This window comes from Oryza glaberrima, chromosome 3 (genome assembly GCF_000147395.1).
Source record: "Oryza glaberrima chromosome 3, OglaRS2, whole genome shotgun sequence".
Classification (NCBI taxonomy): domain Eukaryota; kingdom Viridiplantae; phylum Streptophyta; class Magnoliopsida; order Poales; family Poaceae; genus Oryza; species Oryza glaberrima.
In genome coordinates this window covers 715,060-733,292 of record NC_068328.1, presented here as the reverse complement: position 1 = coordinate 733,292, position 18,233 = coordinate 715,060, and the positions used below count along the sequence as shown (strand labels likewise).

At 43.8% G+C, this 18,233-nt stretch overlaps 3 protein-coding genes across 4 annotated transcripts; 1 reads left to right on the top strand and 2 right to left on the bottom strand.

The window, feature by feature from the left end:
• On the bottom strand, positions 1–831 carry LOC127767956 (uncharacterized). The gene has a single exon (XM_052293444.1). It carries the CDS (start codon positions 736–738, stop codon positions 145–147), a length of 594 nt encoding a protein of 197 aa, XP_052149404.1. The 5' UTR covers positions 739–831; the 3' UTR covers positions 1–144.
• Positions 832–4,908: 4,077 nt separating this feature from the next.
• LOC127767921 (protein HLB1-like) lies at positions 4,909–10,470 on the bottom strand. The gene is made up of 14 exons (XM_052293409.1): positions 10,064–10,470; positions 8,908–9,027; positions 8,744–8,813; positions 8,454–8,564; positions 8,146–8,229; positions 7,496–7,546; positions 7,303–7,332; positions 7,140–7,202; positions 6,967–7,032; positions 6,750–6,866; positions 6,275–6,310; positions 5,760–5,879; positions 5,452–5,622; positions 4,909–5,283 (listed from the first exon to the last, which is right to left on the bottom strand). The coding sequence occupies exons 1-14, from the start codon at positions 10,360–10,362 to the stop codon at positions 5,173–5,175; spliced, it is 1,449 nt and encodes a 482-aa protein (XP_052149369.1). The 5' UTR covers positions 10,363–10,470; the 3' UTR covers positions 4,909–5,172.
• Positions 10,471–10,670: 200 nt separating this feature from the next.
• Positions 10,671–15,148, top strand: LOC127767480 (heat shock 70 kDa protein, mitochondrial). 2 transcript variants are annotated; one of them, XM_052292830.1, is made up of 6 exons: positions 10,671–10,848; positions 11,926–11,999; positions 12,309–12,387; positions 12,466–13,035; positions 13,145–13,765; positions 14,200–15,148. In XM_052292830.1, the coding sequence occupies exons 1-6, from the start codon at positions 10,786–10,788 to the stop codon at positions 14,821–14,823; spliced, it is 2,031 nt and encodes a 676-aa protein (XP_052148790.1). In that variant the 5' UTR covers positions 10,671–10,785; the 3' UTR covers positions 14,824–15,148. The 2 variants fall into 2 exon arrangements, with proteins under 2 accessions (XP_052148790.1, XP_052148789.1); XM_052292829.1 differs by lacking the exon at positions 10,671–10,848 and adding an exon at positions 10,955–11,425.
• Positions 15,149–18,233: the final 3,085 nt, after the last annotated feature.

Genomic DNA, 18,233 nt, shown 5'->3' with positions numbered 1-18,233 from the left:
TTGAATGAACTAATGAATTCAATTCAGGTGTTGAGACATTCATAAATGAAATGACAAAGTTTTTTTTTTTAGTCACACCGGAAAACTGATGATGAGAAATGGCTAATCAAGATATGATGATGGCGATGGGATGCTTTGGATTCTTCAGAGGTCGAGGAATCCGGTCTGCCGGAGCACGGCGTTGCGGACGCGGCGGAGGTCGCGCCCCTTGAGCGTCCTCCCGGCGCCCTCCAGCACCGACGACGACCGCGCGTGCCGCCGCGCCGCCACCACGTGCGGCGGCACCATCTCGTCGTCCTCGTTGTCGTCGGACTCCTCGCCGCCGACGACGTTGTTGGCGGCGGCGCCCTTGCCCGGCCACATCGGGACCCTCACCGGCGCCGACCGCCTCGGTGCCGCGGCGCCTCCACCCGGCGCCGCCGCGGCCCTCACGGGCACGGCCACTCCATCCTGACGCCCGTCGTCGCTGCCGCCGCCGCGCCCCCCGTTGGCGAGCAGCGACGACAGCCCGAAGCTCTGCGGCACCGTGTGGGCGCGGCGGGGCGCGCGCGGTGGGCCCTCCGGGTGCGGCGGCGCCGGGCAGCAGTAACCGTCGTCCCCGACACCGCCGGCCGGCCACACCACGTCGCTCTCGTCGAGCTCGAACGGCGCCGCCGCGCCGTCGGGCCCCGACTCCGGCTGCTTCAGGAGGCCAAGAAACCGGAGCGAGCCCGCGCCCGGCGACCGCGGCATCGCCATCGCCCCCCACGGAGCAGCCACGGATCAATCCTTTGGCTCAGATCTCCCCTTCGCCGTCGACGGCTGCGGCGGCGGCGGCGACCAGCGATTGCAACGAGGTGTTTGTGTTGGTTTCGGATGCCGCGAGGTGCGCGTTATATACAGGGGAGAGAGGAAGGGGAGGAGGAGGGGGCGATGATGAGTCACTGGAGGTGGGGCCCACACTGTGGGGGAATCTCCAGATAGATGCAGTGGGATTCCTGTGTGGTTTTGGAATGCTACAGCAAACACAAGAACTGATCCTTCCCGTGGTTAATTCGGGGGCGCTTTGCGCTTTGCTTTACTGTACTATTCCTAGTTCATACGCCCTCCGTTTCATTAAAAAAAATACTCTAATTCTAGACAATATAATACAATGAATCTAGACAACACAATCTAACGCAATGAATCTGGACAATCTATCTAATTTTGTTGTAGATTATGTCAAATCCAATTGTAGATTGTTTTTATTTTTTAAAACGAAGAGAGTTGAGAGTAGTGTGACGAGCTAGCTGTTTCCCATGACGAAATAGCGTAAAATGCTTTACAGGATAGGTATTCGTTTGCGGATTGATGTATCTGATTCCGCATCACCGTGATCCCGTGATACTATTCTTTTCAATCAGGATCACTCATAATGGTTACTAAGTACTACCTTTGCGAGTTTGGATCTGTTTTAAGGCATTTGTTGGGGAGTGTCTTATAAAGCGAAAATAGTTTTAGAACAAAACTTGTTTGTCCAGTTTTATTATACTAGAATGTGTCACATCCACTCATTATCTCTATTATTATGGGACAGAGAGAGTATAACAAGTAAAGATGAAGAATTAAGGAGTCTATCTAGACCATCCAATTACCAACCAATGTCTAGGATTCATTGAACCTTCCCTGCTAGCCTCATCAAGAACCAAACTCGATCAGCTGCGAGCTGTTAGTATATATGAACAATTGAGAGAACCTGCGAGACTGTGAGGTCGCCGTCGATGGCGGTCACTGGGAGTGACTCAGGTGGTGCTCTAAGAGATTGTCATTTAATTGATCTCTTTTGGATGATTTAGATGGGTCTACTGTTAAAATTGTTGAGCTATAGCGACTACACCATTTATTGTATCGTCCTCTCTACATTTTTCTCTAGTAACGAAGATATTTGCTAGCCAGTGGAAGTTTCAGTGTGAATAGCTAGGCGAATTGTTTAAAATGAAATCCACATGATGTTTACTTTAAGACTGTGATTAATGCTCAAAGAGCCAACGTACAGTGAAGTATACTGTTTTACTGAGAAAAAAAAATATTGGGTGCAACGTACTAGCAGTAGCTTGACGATGATGGATGCATGGTGACACCAGCCGGGTCAATTCAGAGGTTTTCTTGGCTGCGGTTAAGACGAGAGTAATTGGGGGAGTAGAAGACAAGATGTGGTGGCTAACAAGTAACCAGGGGCTACTGTTTCAGTTCGATGGTGATAGTGGCCTATATGGAACGTTCCAAACCATCTTTCAACCGTGCAGTGTACCTGGCATATATGTTTATTCTTTGTAATCAAGAGATAGTCATATAGAGCGTATCTTGTACAATTGCGAGCCAGAAATTAATTACTTATTTGGTCGAAGAGATAAATGCGAGCTTACGAGGTGACACTCAAACGTACTACACCTTTTATGCGTGGTTGATGTGCAGCACACGAGAAAACTGCGTTCTCGTGGTGAATTAGACGCGGAAAGCTAGCTAGGGCAGTTAATTGGTTGTATACACCATCCGTTTCAAAAAAATTTAATATAATACTCTCTCTGTCATAAAATATAAAATATAGTACTCCCTCCGTTTCTAAATATTTGGTAACATTGACTTTTTAAGTACATATTTAATCGTTTGTCTTATTCAAAAAATTTTGTGAAATATGTAAAACTATATGTATACATATATATTTAACAATGAATCAAATGATAGAAAAAGAATTAATAATTACTTAATTTTTTTTTTGAATAAGAGAAAGGATCAAATATATTTTAGAAAAATTAACGGTGTTAAATATTTAGAAACGGAGGGAGTAAGAGACTTTAGGGAAATGTGAAATGTAACTTATCATAGTCTATCCAGATTCATATATCATATCCATCCAAAATCCCTTATATTAAACCTAACACGTTCTAATCGTGGTTGTTATGCTAAATATTGCTTTATGTTACCCGCGCGTGTGTGCGCGAGGCGTGAATGAATGATTGGTGGCGCGCGGGTGGTGGCCGGCGCCGATCATTGGGCGCTGGGCGACACGTACGACAGATTGATGATTTTACAACGTGACCCCGGCCGCCTGCCTGCGGGATGTGCGGCCCACCCCCGCACGTACGTACGGTTAATTTGCGCGATCGAGCGGCGGGGGCACACACGACCAGACACGCACGCCGTGTGCTCGGCGATCCCAGGCGCGCACCGATCGATCCGCGCACGTCTCGCGGCCGCGGAGATTCACTGTGCCGATCGATCCACCGCGGGTGGCGGGGTCCGGGGCCATGGCCAGCGCGTCACACGAACCCAGCACAGTACCAATCCTTGCATGATTGCGCGTGCATGAACGCCACAGTTGTAACAGATGAAAGGACAGCAGATGATAGAACTTTTTTTTCCTGGGAACTAATACATTCATTCCAAAATATATGAGACTCATCATAATATTATGATATTACGAATCTAGATATACATCCATCTATCGATTCTAGAACTATAAATTTAAATATAAGACATGTTTCTATGAGTAAATTGTTACATTTTTAGAGGGGAGTTAGCATACGGTCCTCGCTCACTCTCCTCTCCGCCGTGTTTGTAGCAGTAGCACTACACTGCGGCCACTCCGTGCAAAGCTTGTCCGACGTGAAAAGATGGGAGAAACTACCCTACAAAGGCTGACGCGAGAGGGCCTTTCGGGCGGCAGCTAGCATTGCCGGTTTTGTGCACGCACGGCCACGGTCATACACATTGCTGCCAACCTGGATGGATTTTCTCTCACTGTGCACAGCACAGAAAACACCACACTGGCTCTCAGTCTCAGCAGCCTTGTAGTACTACTGTCACAGATCTCACAATCACAGCTTCTTTGTCGTTGTCGACCAGAAGCATCCACACGAAGAAATTTTCAAATTAGTAGTAACTGAGCCATGTCCGGCGGCATTTTACGTTATAGTAAGACCTAGTATTACTACCGGTGATAGGACTAATTAAAGATTGTTCTTAGATTACCCTGAGAATGAGAGAGGCTTGGAGATGGAACCTGCCTAGCCAATGGCCCATGCTAGTGCTACCTACACCAAGTCACCAACAAAGATGGAAGAGATCCGTGACTAGAAACGACCCCACGTTAACCTACGCATCACTGTGCCATCCCCTGAATCGGGAAAGATGCACTGCACTGCCACTAACTACGGCACCACTATACGCGAGTCATCAGCGAGTGAGAGTGACAGTGTACACTACTGGTAGGGCAGGGACCTCCTCCAATTAGGCGACTAATAGAAACAAAAGTGCTAATGCTACTACTAGTACGAGTTTTGTTGTGTGATGAGTAGTACTGATGTGGCCAACACGTCGGTCCCGCCTCCCCCTGCACTGCATGGGAACATATACTATCGTATGGTGTGGTGTGGTGTGGCTGGAGATGGAGGTGTCGCGTCATGTCAGCTTCGCCTTCACACACGCGCCGCAAGACGCCAGTCGGGCGCGTTGCATCACTTGTCATCGCCGGCTCACAGGCTTTCCTGCCTGGATGCAGCTTTGGCTCGGCTGTGTATGCAAAGGCGATTTTACATCGATCGATCTTCACGGGAAAAGCCATGTTAGTAGCAGTACAGTACGTCACGGCGTCAGATGCATCACCGGGGGATTGAGATCTTGAGATCGATGTAAAACTGCCCAGTTGCGGAGGTCAGATATCAGGAATGAAACTACTCCTATTTTGATTCGGCGGCGATCTGGAAAAAACGTACTCCAACATCGCAGGTGTCGTTAGGAACCATTATTCAGCACCAGTCCTCCGAAACGATGTAAATAATGAGTTTATGGAAGAAGGGACAACTGTTTTACTTGGGCTTACGACCTCGATGCCCGCATGGTTCACTCGATAAACTTGAGATACAGTGCAAGGAATTCAATCATTTGAACTAGATGACAATCGATACTCATCTCATCTAGTATAATGTAGTCGTACTTCAATGACATTGACATGTTTTACACATACAAAGATACAAAAAATGTGTCGGACGTAGCCTATGATTGGTACTTTGGTAGGGACCTACGGATCAACTTGTACTCTACAGATGCGAGATAAGGAAGAAAACACTCGGAGCAATCAAGCTGATTAAAAGAATATGGGTGGTTAAAATGGACATATCTGTTGCTCGACGCACTCGTACATACAACAATAGATCAACCAGTAATGATACCTGCCAATACATCACTTTTTCCTCGTGCAAATATGGTGTACACTAAGCGTATAGCATCTAACCAACCATCAAGAGACTCCCAGGTATCAGCAACCTGAAAAACGAGTTAAAAATCACAGGCTGAGAATTGAGGTGATAATGACAGAGGGAGGGCCTAGGGAGGAGCAACAAGAATAAACAGTGCCCTGAAATGTCAAGAAGGCGGTACAGTACATGTAAACTTAACTCCTGAACAACAAGCATCAAATGAGTATGTACTTACCAAGAACAAAGGCCCGTGAATTGTTTCTATACAAAGGCCAGCACCAGGTGGCAGTGTTAGATCGGAGCATGCAGACACTGAAACGATATCTTCAACAGCTACTTTAATATATTTTTTGCTTCTCCCCATATGTCCAAGGGGTTTGCTAGAAGGGCTTTCAGAGGCATCGACCTAACATTTGCAACAAAAATAATGAGACTCAAATCCTGGTGAAATGCACATGGATAGAAACATCTCCGGCTAAAAGAAACCGTCTGAAAACTCCAGGTACTCTAGAAGTATGCTCATGTTAAAGTAGAAGAACTTACCTGCTGGAGTCCCTCATGGTTTAAGACAAATTCTGACCTTTCCCAATGTTTATGTGGTGCAATGGTGTTGTCTGCTGGAGGAGCAGTTAGATACCCAGCTTTTAGATATGGTAAAGGTAGCTGCAAAGCATAGCATAACAATAAGTATGCCAACCACAGAATAATTTAAGACATGCAGATTACCTGGTGTATGAATAATTGAATAGTTGCTGAAAATTCAAAACGAGATAAAATAAAAATGATAAAAAACCAAGCTAGTGATAAAACTAGGACATATATACATATCACTTAAACACTGAGGACACACAAGTTCACAATCTTTACCCTAATTTTCTCGATCATATTAATTGTTCCGGTGCATTTCAATATACGATTTTGTTTCCTTGTGAATCATCATTTGTACTCAATAAAAAAACCAATTACATTTAAAAAACGAAGTCCAATACAGGAGATGAATTGCTTAAAGACAAACTTCAAACAAAGAAATACTGAAAGCATAGAGCATGCTAACATACCATTGATCGAACCAGACGTAGAGCACTGCGATAAACCTGCATTATCCACAACAACATTTCAGTACATCTACATAACGCCTAAAGATTCATGAAATGTCCTATGGAATTTCAAGCTTATAACCACATCATGATGCGAGGCATAAAATGCTAACTCTGCCAAAATAGTCAGTTCACTCATCCAAGTAACATGGAAATGCTACTATAAGATAATATCAAAACCCACAAACTGCTGAAAGCTAGCAGAATATACATACAGGAAAGAGAAAAATATTGCTGAATTAACAAACGTTTCTACAATACTGAATCGTATTTGTTGAATTAAAATATCACTTCAGTGACTTCAGTTAAGCAGGAAGAATACAATGACTGACTGACTATGAAACTCTTCTTGCTTTGTTTTCACATCTCTACCTTCCAGGGCATCCCAATAAGGAAATTTAAAGGCAGAGTAGTCAAAGAGAGGAAAAACACATACTGAATAATTTGGCTTCAATGCATGAGCAGCTGCGACATAAATGGCGGACTGACTGTACAAGTCATTTGGAGAGACATCTGGACCTGCAGACCTCATTGTATCCTCTGCTAACCCATACTGTGACATCAAATATATGAAAGTTGGTGAATTGTTGTTAGCAAAAAATGCAGTCAGCTAGCATGTACGAATATTGACAAAGTGCTGTAAAAAAACATACCAGGACAGTTCCAAGATTGTAAATAGCCCGGTGGAAATCAAATTGCAACTGGATTGCATATCGAAACTGCAACAGAAAAAAAATACAGGTTTTGAGTTTCAGAATTTTCTTGTAGATACATTTGCTCAGAAGTAATTTCCCTGACACTTAATTAGGAGGTACCATATAACTACCTTGCTTATAGCTGTTTTTATGATTGTTTGTTTATCTCGGGCTGGAACAATTGCGCTCAGCTCCTACATTATAAGATAATAATATTGACAATGAATGAAAATCAGTGTGATTACGAAGATATGTTAAGTCAGACATAAGTAACAAAGTCACAAAGTCGTGTACCTGTAGTCCCAAACCCCAGTTGTTGAGGGCCTGCAGTAGAATAGTGACAAATGAAATCAATCAAAATGATGATTGATGAAAAATAAAAGGCAAGCACACAAGATAATGGGATTTGGATGCAAAGGTCTAACAAACGTTCAATTGAGTATTAGTTATCTTGCCCATTAAATCAGCCAATTGAGACCATCCTAACCTGGGGGCTGTTCCAATTTAACTGGACTGCCTTGTCATAATTCATTATAGCCTGTAGAAGAAATAGACAGAAACGATCAATTAGTAAGACATGATCTCCAACAAGTTGAAAACAATATAATAAAGTATTATCCATAAAATTCAAGTAAATAACTTCAAGGCATTTTTTCCAAAGTAAATGTAAGTCAGGCTAACCAAATTATAATAAATCCTTACTCTCAATAAAATATACTATCTAACCAAAAGGAACAATGATAGAAAAAGAAATCAGATATTATGTTTGGTTCAGTGCTGCTAGAGTGCTAAGAATTGCACGCCCACTATTTACCGTGGACAGTATTACTAGTTTACATGTCAATGACAGCAAAAGAAGACAACCATTTTACAAACCGTACTTGAACCAAAACACTTCAACAAATGCAGGCATATTCCTATTTCATCAGCTCACATTTGGGTTTGCAATTCAAATTGTTCAATTTTCACAAGCTTAACAATGTAACTATTGCATATTGGGAATTGAATCACTTTATGAGAAATTAAATTCTAGAAGTGCAGAAAAGATTAGAAAGCAATTTTCCTTTGGATACTAGCAAAAGAAAGAAAGATTAGTCTTTGTGAAATACATGCGCAACTATTAACATTGTTTATGACCTGCTTCCAGAGTTCTTCAGCCTCTTTGGTACGTCCACGCATTTTGGCTCGATCAGCAATAGCAATAGCCCAGTTGTAATATGCCTAAAATGATTAAAGAGAGGAATGAGGTGTAAGTTTGGTCAAACAAATTATTCTGAAGCAGAAAATTATTCACAAATGACAGCTTAGTCAAAATTAAGAATTCTCAGAGTGCCCATAGAGTACCAATTTGGGCCATTTGGCACAGTGCTTTAAGGAAAAACAAAATACAATCTCTAATCCAGTCTAGCAACTCATAGTAGTGAAATTACAATAAACAAACCTACATCATATAGCGTTGGGCAGAGTCGTGTAGCTTCAGCGTACTTTTTGCAAGCCTCCTCGAGTAATGAATCTTTTGAAGAACTAGAATCAGGATCCACATTATCTGCACTTTCCTGAAATTATAACTAGTGATTAGAATTACAAGATATTAGTATTGCAGAACCCTTCTACATTCTTTTTATCAGCAATTCTGTTTTGTCTACATGGTTTAAGGAACAGAATGAAGTAATGCAGCGTTCTATTCAATCAACACAACAGCTGTTACATACTTCTATAAGGAACACAGTTCTACCTGGAGGACTAGGGCCCAATTATAGTATGCATCTGGATCTTCCGGATTTCTTTCGATGGCACTAACATATCTGCAGAACATATGTTTAAAGCACAATCGTGAACTAATTATAAGTTCATAACGTCAGCACAGGATTAAGTTAATCAAGTCAGACAAACAATAACCTTTTGGCAGCAAAGGAAAGAATGCGTTGACGAGAACGACCTTCCTCGTCAACTCCAGTGACACTATTTATCAAGTCCATGGCAACATCATGATGGGATGAGAACTGTAGGCTGTCCTGGCTGAAATGGAGCAAAGAAAGTGCTGCGATTCGTAACATGGTAGCTAGTTTCGAGATAATTTGGAGAATTGAGGATTAAAAAATCTATCTACGATCTCATCAGTGGTAATAGAAAAAACAATTCTAACAAATAAAATAGTGTTGATATAATCATATAAATAATAATATTGATAATGAAAACCCACGAAACTGCATGGTGGTGACTTGTTGAAATGAAACATTTATTGACTAGATAACTGCAAGTGTTTACATTTAAGTACAAACCAGGCTCTTAGGATATAGTTGGTAGGAATATTTGTCATGTACAGGTCAGGGGGAAATCCAGATGGTTTTTCCAGAGTTTAGCACTGTCGCGACAGCCAATGTTAAACAGGACAAGACAGCCTTTAGTGCTCAAGCCCTGAATCCGATTGGGAAGCTAAGCACGGTACAATTTACTAGTTTTTTTCCCCCTTCCTGCATACCAGACACAACTATTGCACTATGCAAGCATCCACGATATGTTAGGTTTGCTAAAAAAAATCAGAGTGCTGAATGACTAATAATAACAGTCATCTGATTCAGCATGTTATTTTAGCCACATCCTAAAAAATGGATCCGCACGTAGCAACTTGAAAACTTCACACGATCAGTAAGCTAGTTCATCGGTACAGGGTGAAGTAGGAATACGGCATTACAACCCCTGGAAGAGACTACGTGGGACTTGAATTGGCTCGAAAAATAATATAACTGACGCAATCTCAGACATATCTAGAAGCCATTAGGACGAGCAAAGCCACTAACCAATCAGATCACCAGCGCCTTCCTACGAAATGTCAAGCACTAAACAATTCGACGAAAAAAACTATCGAAATGTACCACCACGCAGTTCACGCAAATGGCAGATCTGAGGGAAGGTGTACAGCTGAGCAAGCAGCGAAAGCTGAGACGCAGCTGCACAGCTCCAATGGCTTCTTCCCCCCCCCCCCCCCCCCCCCCCCGAGTCCCGAGATCCGAATAGCTTCGTAGAAACCCAAAGCGAGAGCATAGAAACTGACCTGGCGCGCTCCGCACCGGCAGATCCGATCCCATTGCCCTCCGAAAGCGTGGATCTCCCCGACGAGGGCTCCCCGCTGTCCTTGAGCTCCCCAAGCAGCTCCCGCATGGTGAGCGGCCGCGAGGGCTCGCCCTCTGCGCCCAGAGCCGCGTTCGTCTCCGAATCGTTCGCAATTCCCGATTCCTCCCCCTCCTCCGGAGCCTCCCCCGCGTCGGGCGCCACCACCGCATCCTCCGCCATCCCCGCGCCGTTGGGGAGCTCCCCGGAGTCAGCGGGCGTCGGCCGCGCGGAATCCTCCATGACTCGAGTCTCTCCTCGGATTAGGATCTAACTCGGCGGGAGATCTGGGCGATGCGATGCGACGCGAGGAGGAAGAGGACGCGACCCGAGCCGAGCCACTAGTGGTCGCTCCCGCTGTGAAGCGGATCGTTCACTGGAAAGAAAAGAAAAAAAAAGGGTTTACGTGTGCGACCACTGGGGCCCACCCGTCAGAGTCTCATTGGTGTAGTTGGGCCGGGCCGTGGCAAACCTGGGCCGGCCCAAAAGTGGAAGGGGTCCGTACCTTCCAGAGGCTTCTTCGCCACCAAATCCCAGAGTCCAGACTCCAGAGCATTCCACGGCCTCCCTACAAGTCGCGGCCGCGCCGCCGTCGTCCGCCGCTCATCGAATCCAGCGGAAGCGGAAGCCTCGCAAACCCTCGTGCTGTCTCCGGCCAGGCCAGCCATGGCGGCGTCGCTGCTTCTCCGCGCCGTGCGCCGGCGAGACCTCGCGTCTCCTCTCGGGACCGTACGCTCCTTCCCCTCATTTCATCACTTCCATAGTTGCTGCCCTCCTTGGCGTAATAATCATCTGCGTAGCGTAGCGGTGCGCGCGTTTTTTTTCCTTTTTTTTTTTACCCTTTTATGCTCCAATCCGTGCCAGCGTGATGTATATTGCTACCCGATTCTGTGTTAGGTTGGTTGAATCGAGGTTGATTGTGTGTGCTTATGCGGATCCACGGCTGCTTTAGTGTCCCGGATGGCTTGTGTTAGTGACGGAATTATGCAAACGTCGCGGTTCCTTCTCTAGCGGCCTGAAATCTGACGATTTAGAGTCCGATTTTCTATGTCTGTTCTATGATCGGATTGGTGCCTCACTACTGACTGCTGTAGTGGTGGCTGGACTAAGCTCTCCACTTGTACTGTTTACATCATGATTTGGTTCCTGCTGATGTTGTTCGTAGTATGCTTTGTTTCTTGCTTCAATTTTTAGTAATATTTCTTGAAAACAATCTGTAACCTGCTGCAGCTGGGAAATGATATGTGCACTACCATTCTTAGGCATCTGTGGAACAGATCAGCATCGAGGAGCAGTGGAGATAATGGTGGAGTGTTTTTTTTTTCCCATCTGCTCTTATCCTTTGTCAAAGATCTAAAACACATGCATAAATGTGCGGTAGTACTGACTGTAGAGGTGTAGGATCTTTTGAGTTAGCATTAGATGCATTGAAGTACTGATAGGCTTGGATTCTTTGCAATCATGCCCATGGTTGCATGGAAAGAAAAAAAAAAGAACTGAACAAATGGAATATTGAATAACTTCTTTTGTTTGAAATTTTGGATTGTAATGAGCTTCTGCTACTTGTTATGGCCGGAGCTACCTGACTTTATGTGATTATGTTTGCTGGCTCTTTGGTGATCATGCTTTTGATGCTTGTGCTTATATCTTCCCTCCCTGGCAATCTGCCCTTCTGGTGATGCTCTCATTCGAACAGATGATTTCCTTTTTTCACTATTTTTGATAATGTCTTCTTTTATGAACCCATACAATGGTTTGTGTCATGTTGACTCATCTCCCTCTTCATTAAACTCATTCCTGTTTCAGTTGACCGCGAACGTCCAGTCAAAGTGTGCCGCAAGTGTGTGTTCAAGATGGGCTGGTTTTGCAAGAACTTTCAGGTAATTATTATTATACACTCGCATCGTTTATTCTTCAGCTTATAAGCCGCAGCCAAAATTTGAATTTTAAAACTTAACTTTGGAGTTGTTTTGGTTTTTTTTTTCATCATAGTTTATTTTCTAGCATTTCCTTTTAAATTGCCAAAAACACATATGTAAAAGTTTTACTCCCAAATTATTTTTTGGTTGTTGATAAGCTGTTACAGCTTATAATCAGCACAAGCGAAACGATGACAGTATATCTTCCTTCAGACATTTGACTGAGGTTATTTCGGTGTGCATTTAACCATTTATGTTTATATTTTGCAGTGCAAAAGCAACTGGAAATGAGGTTATTGGAATTGATTTAGGAACAACTAACTCATGTGTTTCAGTTATGGAAGGAAAGGTTAGTTGCGTGCTAGATTCTGCGTGCGGTGTTAGTATGTTCGCTGTCTTGTTTAATGGATCTTTTTACTGACTGCAGAACCCAAAAGTAATAGAGAATTCAGAAGGAACCAGGACAACGCCGTCAGTAGTTGCTTTCAATCAGAAGGGAGAGCTACTTGTTGGAACACCAGCCAAGCGTCAAGCAGTGACCAACCCACAGAACACTTTCTTTGGTACAAAGCGTCTGATAGGGCGGCGCTTTGATGACCCGCAAACTCAGAAAGAGATGAAAATGGTACCATATAAAATTGTGAAGGCTCCGAATGGTGATGCTTGGCTAGAGACAACAGATGGCAAGCAGTACTCACCAAGCCAGATTGGTGCCTTTGTTTTGACCAAGATGAAGGAGACAGCTGAATCTTACCTTGGAAAATCTGTTTCCAAGGCTGTGATTACTGTTCCAGCTTATTTCAATGATGCTCAGCGTCAGGCTACCAAGGATGCTGGTCGCATCGCTGGACTTGATGTCCAAAGAATCATCAATGAACCCACTGCTGCTGCTCTGTCTTATGGAACAAACAACAAGGAGGGTTTGATCGCTGTGTTTGACCTTGGAGGAGGAACATTTGATGTGTCCATTCTAGAAATATCCAATGGAGTTTTTGAGGTATGTTGTTGTATAACTTAGAATTCCTTGTTGTTACTTCCAGTTGTTTTTAAAATTGCTATAAAATACTTATTTTCTTTCGTGGTGAGTGATTATGCTGTTGTCTCAGGTCAAAGCAACAAATGGTGACACTTTTCTGGGTGGAGAAGACTTTGATAATACTCTTTTGGAGTTTTTAGTAAGTGAGTTCAAAAGAACTGAAGGTATTGATCTGTCAAAAGACAGACTGGCTCTGCAGAGGCTACGCGAAGCAGCTGAGAAAGCAAAAATTGAACTCTCATCAACAGCCCAGACCGAGATTAATCTTCCATTCATCACAGCTGATTCCTCTGGAGCAAAGCATCTAAATATCACATTGACAAGATCGAAGTTTGAAAGTTTGGTGAATAGTCTGATTGAGAGGACTAGAGACCCATGCAAGAGCTGCTTGAAGGATGCTGGTATAACTACTAAAGATGTTGATGAGGTCCTTCTTGTTGGTGGCATGACAAGGGTTCCAAAAGTGCAGGAAGTTGTTTCTGAAATCTTTGGTAAGGCCCCTAGCAAAGGAGTCAACCCAGATGAAGCTGTGGCCATGGGTGCTGCTATTCAGGGCGGCATTCTCCGTGGAGATGTAAAGGATCTTCTCCTCCTTGATGTAACCCCTCTATCGCTTGGTATCGAGACTCTTGGTGGTATCTTCACCAGACTAATCAACAGGAACACTACAGTCCCCACGAAGAAAAGTCAGGTCAGTATGGTTTTACTCCTGGAACTAGTACAGCAGTTCTTCTGTATTATACTCTCTGCATTATACGCTAGAAATTTGAAAGTTATAACCCTTAATTTTGTGGAACCTATTGTAATGATCTGGATCTGTTAGTTTTCTTGGCGATATAGTACTGGTAGATATTAGTATTCCGTTGGCATCTGGTTGCATTATGCCTATGTATTTTCATATTTGCACAGCTATAGCATAGCCACACTTTGTTTTGTGTCGTACCTTTCTGCGATGATCTTACGGTGGCTTCATGTTTGTTGTCTCATGCAGTGCATGGCACAGCTTACTCCTCTGTTCTAGTTATTGTTCTTTGTACAATAGGACCTTAATTTACCTGTCAAGTCAATACAGAATTCTATGGTTTGTTTGCATGATCTAACACTGGCTGTGCCCATCTTCTACAGGTGTTCTCAACTGCTGCTGACAACCAGACGCAAGTGGGTATTAAGGTGTTGCAAGGTGAGCGTGAGATGGCAGCAGACAACAAACTTCTTGGTGAGTTTGACCTTGTTGGCATTCCACCAGCGCCAAGAGGTATGCCACAGATTGAGGTCACATTCGACATCGATGCCAATGGAATCGTGACGGTCTCAGCAAAGGATAAGGCAACTGGAAAGGAGCAGCAGATCACAATTCGATCCTCTGGTGGGCTTTCTGAGGCTGAGATCCAGAAGATGGTCCATGAGGCTGAGCTGCACTCCCAGAAGGATCAAGAACGGAAAGCCCTCATCGACATCAGAAACACCGCAGACACAACCATCTACAGCATAGAGAAAAGTCTGGGTGAGTACAGGGACAAGATACCTGCAGAGGTTGCCTCCGAGATCGAGACGGCGATTGCCGATCTCCGCAATGAGATGGCCTCGGATGACATTGAGAAGATAAAGAGCAAGATCGAAGCGGCCAACAAGGCTGTCTCAAAGATTGGGCAACACATGTCTGGTGGTGGGTCTGGTGGCTCGCAAGCAGGATCACAGGGCGGAGGTGACCAGGCTCCTGAGGCTGAGTATGAGGAGGTCAAGAAGTGAAATTGACCGTTGCCCTGCATTTAGGAGTAGTAGTAGCTAACTTTGTAAGAACTTCGAGATGCTAGAGCTGTGCACGGTGTAATAATGTTCTGGGGATTTTGTTCTCCTATGACACGTCTTCAATTCCCAAGGGCGTCCAATAGTGATGTACTCCTATAACTTTGGTTGCATGTGTTCCCTTGCTCGAGAGGAACATGGGCAACACAAGCTGGGCGTGATCCTCTACTCCTGTTAACTTGGATATCTTGTTCCTCTAATTCTGTATGTAAATTGCACTATCGACCTGGGTTTCAATGAAGCGGCGGGGTCGTTAGTTCTGTGTTTCCATGATGTTTACGGTTTACTGCGTCGATCATTTAATCTCCAGGTCTACTGCTTATCAGCAAGATCTTTTTGTGCTCCACATCCACAGAAAGTAATCATAAGCTCGCTACATCAGAATGTCCTAATTTTCTTCTGATATAACTATATTGTCGATCATAAGTTCCTAATTTTCTTCTGATTGACTATTTTGTCGTCAAAAGTAATGTAAATCTGAATCAGCCGGCCCTCGATTGAATAGGTGAATCAAGATCAAACATAAGAGGCATGGGATTTGCATCCATCTCAACGGGAATGAACACAATGACCTTGTACTGTCAGGATACGGATACGGGAGCAGGAACATGGCCTGATACCTTGTTCCTTTACGTCTGTAGGTAAATTGCACTATCCAGTTTTCAGTGATGCGGCGTTGTCGTCAGTTCTGTGTGTTCCAAGATGTGTACATCAACGATCTTTCCCTCTAGGTTTACTGTTTATCAACAAGATGTTTACATGGGCAGAAATTAACTATACAGTTAAGCTCCCTACGTCAGAAATTCCTAGTTTCTTCTGACTGACTATTTAGTCGTCAAAAGTAATGTAAATGCGAATCAGCCGGTCCTCTATCGAATAGGTAAATCAAGATCAAACATAAGAGGCATGGGATTTGCATCTATATCGATGGGAATGAGCACAATGGCTGTGTAATGTTAGGGATACAGCCTCGTTGTGGGGATCGGAGATTTCTCCACCGAACCCCTTCCCCGAAAATGGACGTCGCACGCTACAGATGGTGGTTTAGAAGAAGCACCTCAAATTAAGAGGTCCCATGCGAACGAAATGGACGAGAACCAGATGCCATGGAACCAACATTCATGGCCAGATCGAGAGAGAATGTTTGGATATGCATGCGAAGGCAGGAAAGCAATTGGAGATATGCAGTTCAGGTCAGTTCATAAAACCTTGGACTTGGCCAGGTTACTATGCAGAAACCAATGCAGCCATTTGCTAGCCTCCTTCCCAAAGAGAGAAAGAGAGAGATGAAAGAGCCAATGACAAGGCAATGATGAAAACCTTTTCGCCTGTCAGACCAGCCAGAGAGAGCAGCCAAAGCTCTTCATGATTGCACACCGATCTTCCACAGTTTACGCCAACTCATCACCCATCAGGAGGAACACAAAGGATTTACATACCTTGATTTATATACCCCTGCATTGAATCTCCCCTTCTTCCAAGAGACGAGACCACTACAAAAATAAAACTAAAAAAATGCTGATAAAACGAAAGACTCATGGAAAAGCTATCTCTGAGGGGAATGAAGCCTGGTCCGAGAACCCAAAGATCCGAGATAGATGTTCGCATCAAGATGAATGCATAAACCATCAAAAATCACACATCCTAAGGGGCCTTGAACCAGACAACATTCCACCCAAAAACAATAGCTTCCTTCAATCCCCTCTACCACTAGCATTGTGTCATTTGTTTCCCTTCCCGTCTATGCCAAAGAAGCAGAGAGGCAATGGAGCTATGTATAGATTAAGGCTGCGTTTGTTCGGGTAACATTAAGGGAGATAACATCTCGTTTTCCGCGCGCACGCTTTCCAAACGATTAAACGGTGTGTTTTTTAAAAAAATTTCCTATAGAAAAGTTGCTTTAAAAATCATATTAATCCATTTTTAAAATTTAAAATAATTAATACTCAATTAATCATGAGCTAATGGCTCACCTCGTTTTGCGTATCTTCCCAATCTCCTCAATCACCTTCTCCTCAAACTCACCCCAAGAGAGGCACACACAAGGAGTAGGAGTAGGGGAGACACCTTGTACACTCTGGTGCTGAAGTGATGATGGTTTAAATGATTAGTACTCCTGTACATCGTAGGAGTATGCAAGATTAAACAGTGATGAACCATGAGCCACATTTTGACCTCGCTGTAGTACATAGCCACTGACAAACAGGCCATATAGTACTTACCGGGCCCGCTAGCCAGTTGCAGTAAGGTAGATATAGCCCTGTACACCCAGTGGCTGACAGTTGGGGTCCTAGCACAGTAGAAATATTACATGGCGAGAAGGAGAAGGCATTGAAGAGCTATGAATAGAGGGATTCAATGGAGAAATACAAGGCAGCTAGTGCTTGTCCAGGGAGCCGTAAATGGTGGCCAGGTGAGATGCCATCCGACTATCCGAGCCGTCTGTTTTGATCTGGAAAACCCTAGGCGATCGACAGAGGGTGGCGGGGTTGTTGCGGTTGGATGCGTGCCTCGAGATTCTCGATTTCTGCGCTTGGCTGCTTGCTCTTGTTCTGTTCCTCGCTCTCCCTACACAACAACGAGAAGGTGTGTTAGATCGATTTGGGGTTTACTGTTTAATTACGCAGATTATCATACTTGATCACTCAAGTACTCCTATAAGATATAATCAATCGACGTATGTACCGCGCTAAGTCACCAACACGTACATTTTGCTTACTGCCTCCGGTTCATAAAATACTGCTCCAGCTTTAATCTAAAAATTTGTCATATGAAAACTATATTTTCAAGTAGACCCTGCTAGCTAAATATTTTTATAGCACTACTTTATTGTTTTTCTTCTCATTTTAGTCATCAAACCAGTACTACTCTCATCTACTGCTCATTTTTCTCATCCTTATAGTTTTCTCTCCGTATTAATAAAGTACATAGTAAAATTTTAGTTTACTGTCTAATTTGTCTTTGACTACATGTCTTTTAGGAACGAAGAAGAGAGCTAGTACGTTTGAATTTGGAAAGGATTAGTGGCATTGGGCCATGGATTTTATCGTCCATGTTAACTGGAAGACAGAGCCAAATATTGTAGCTTTAAGAAATTTATTGTTGCATATCGATTTGTCGTTACTCGTTTCATTATTGATTTAGCGAATCGGGGCAACGCGATTATAGTACACGATAAATCTTGATCTTTCAAGGGAATTAATTCGGCCAAATCTATATCCTATCCGAAACAGAATGTAACTGAAGCTGTTAAAGAGGGGAAAGCTCTCGATTTGCAAATATGCATTGGGAGACATAGACCAGAAAATAGTAGTGCACAGAGTGTTCAGACAACTGGCTAGTCCATTAGTGCC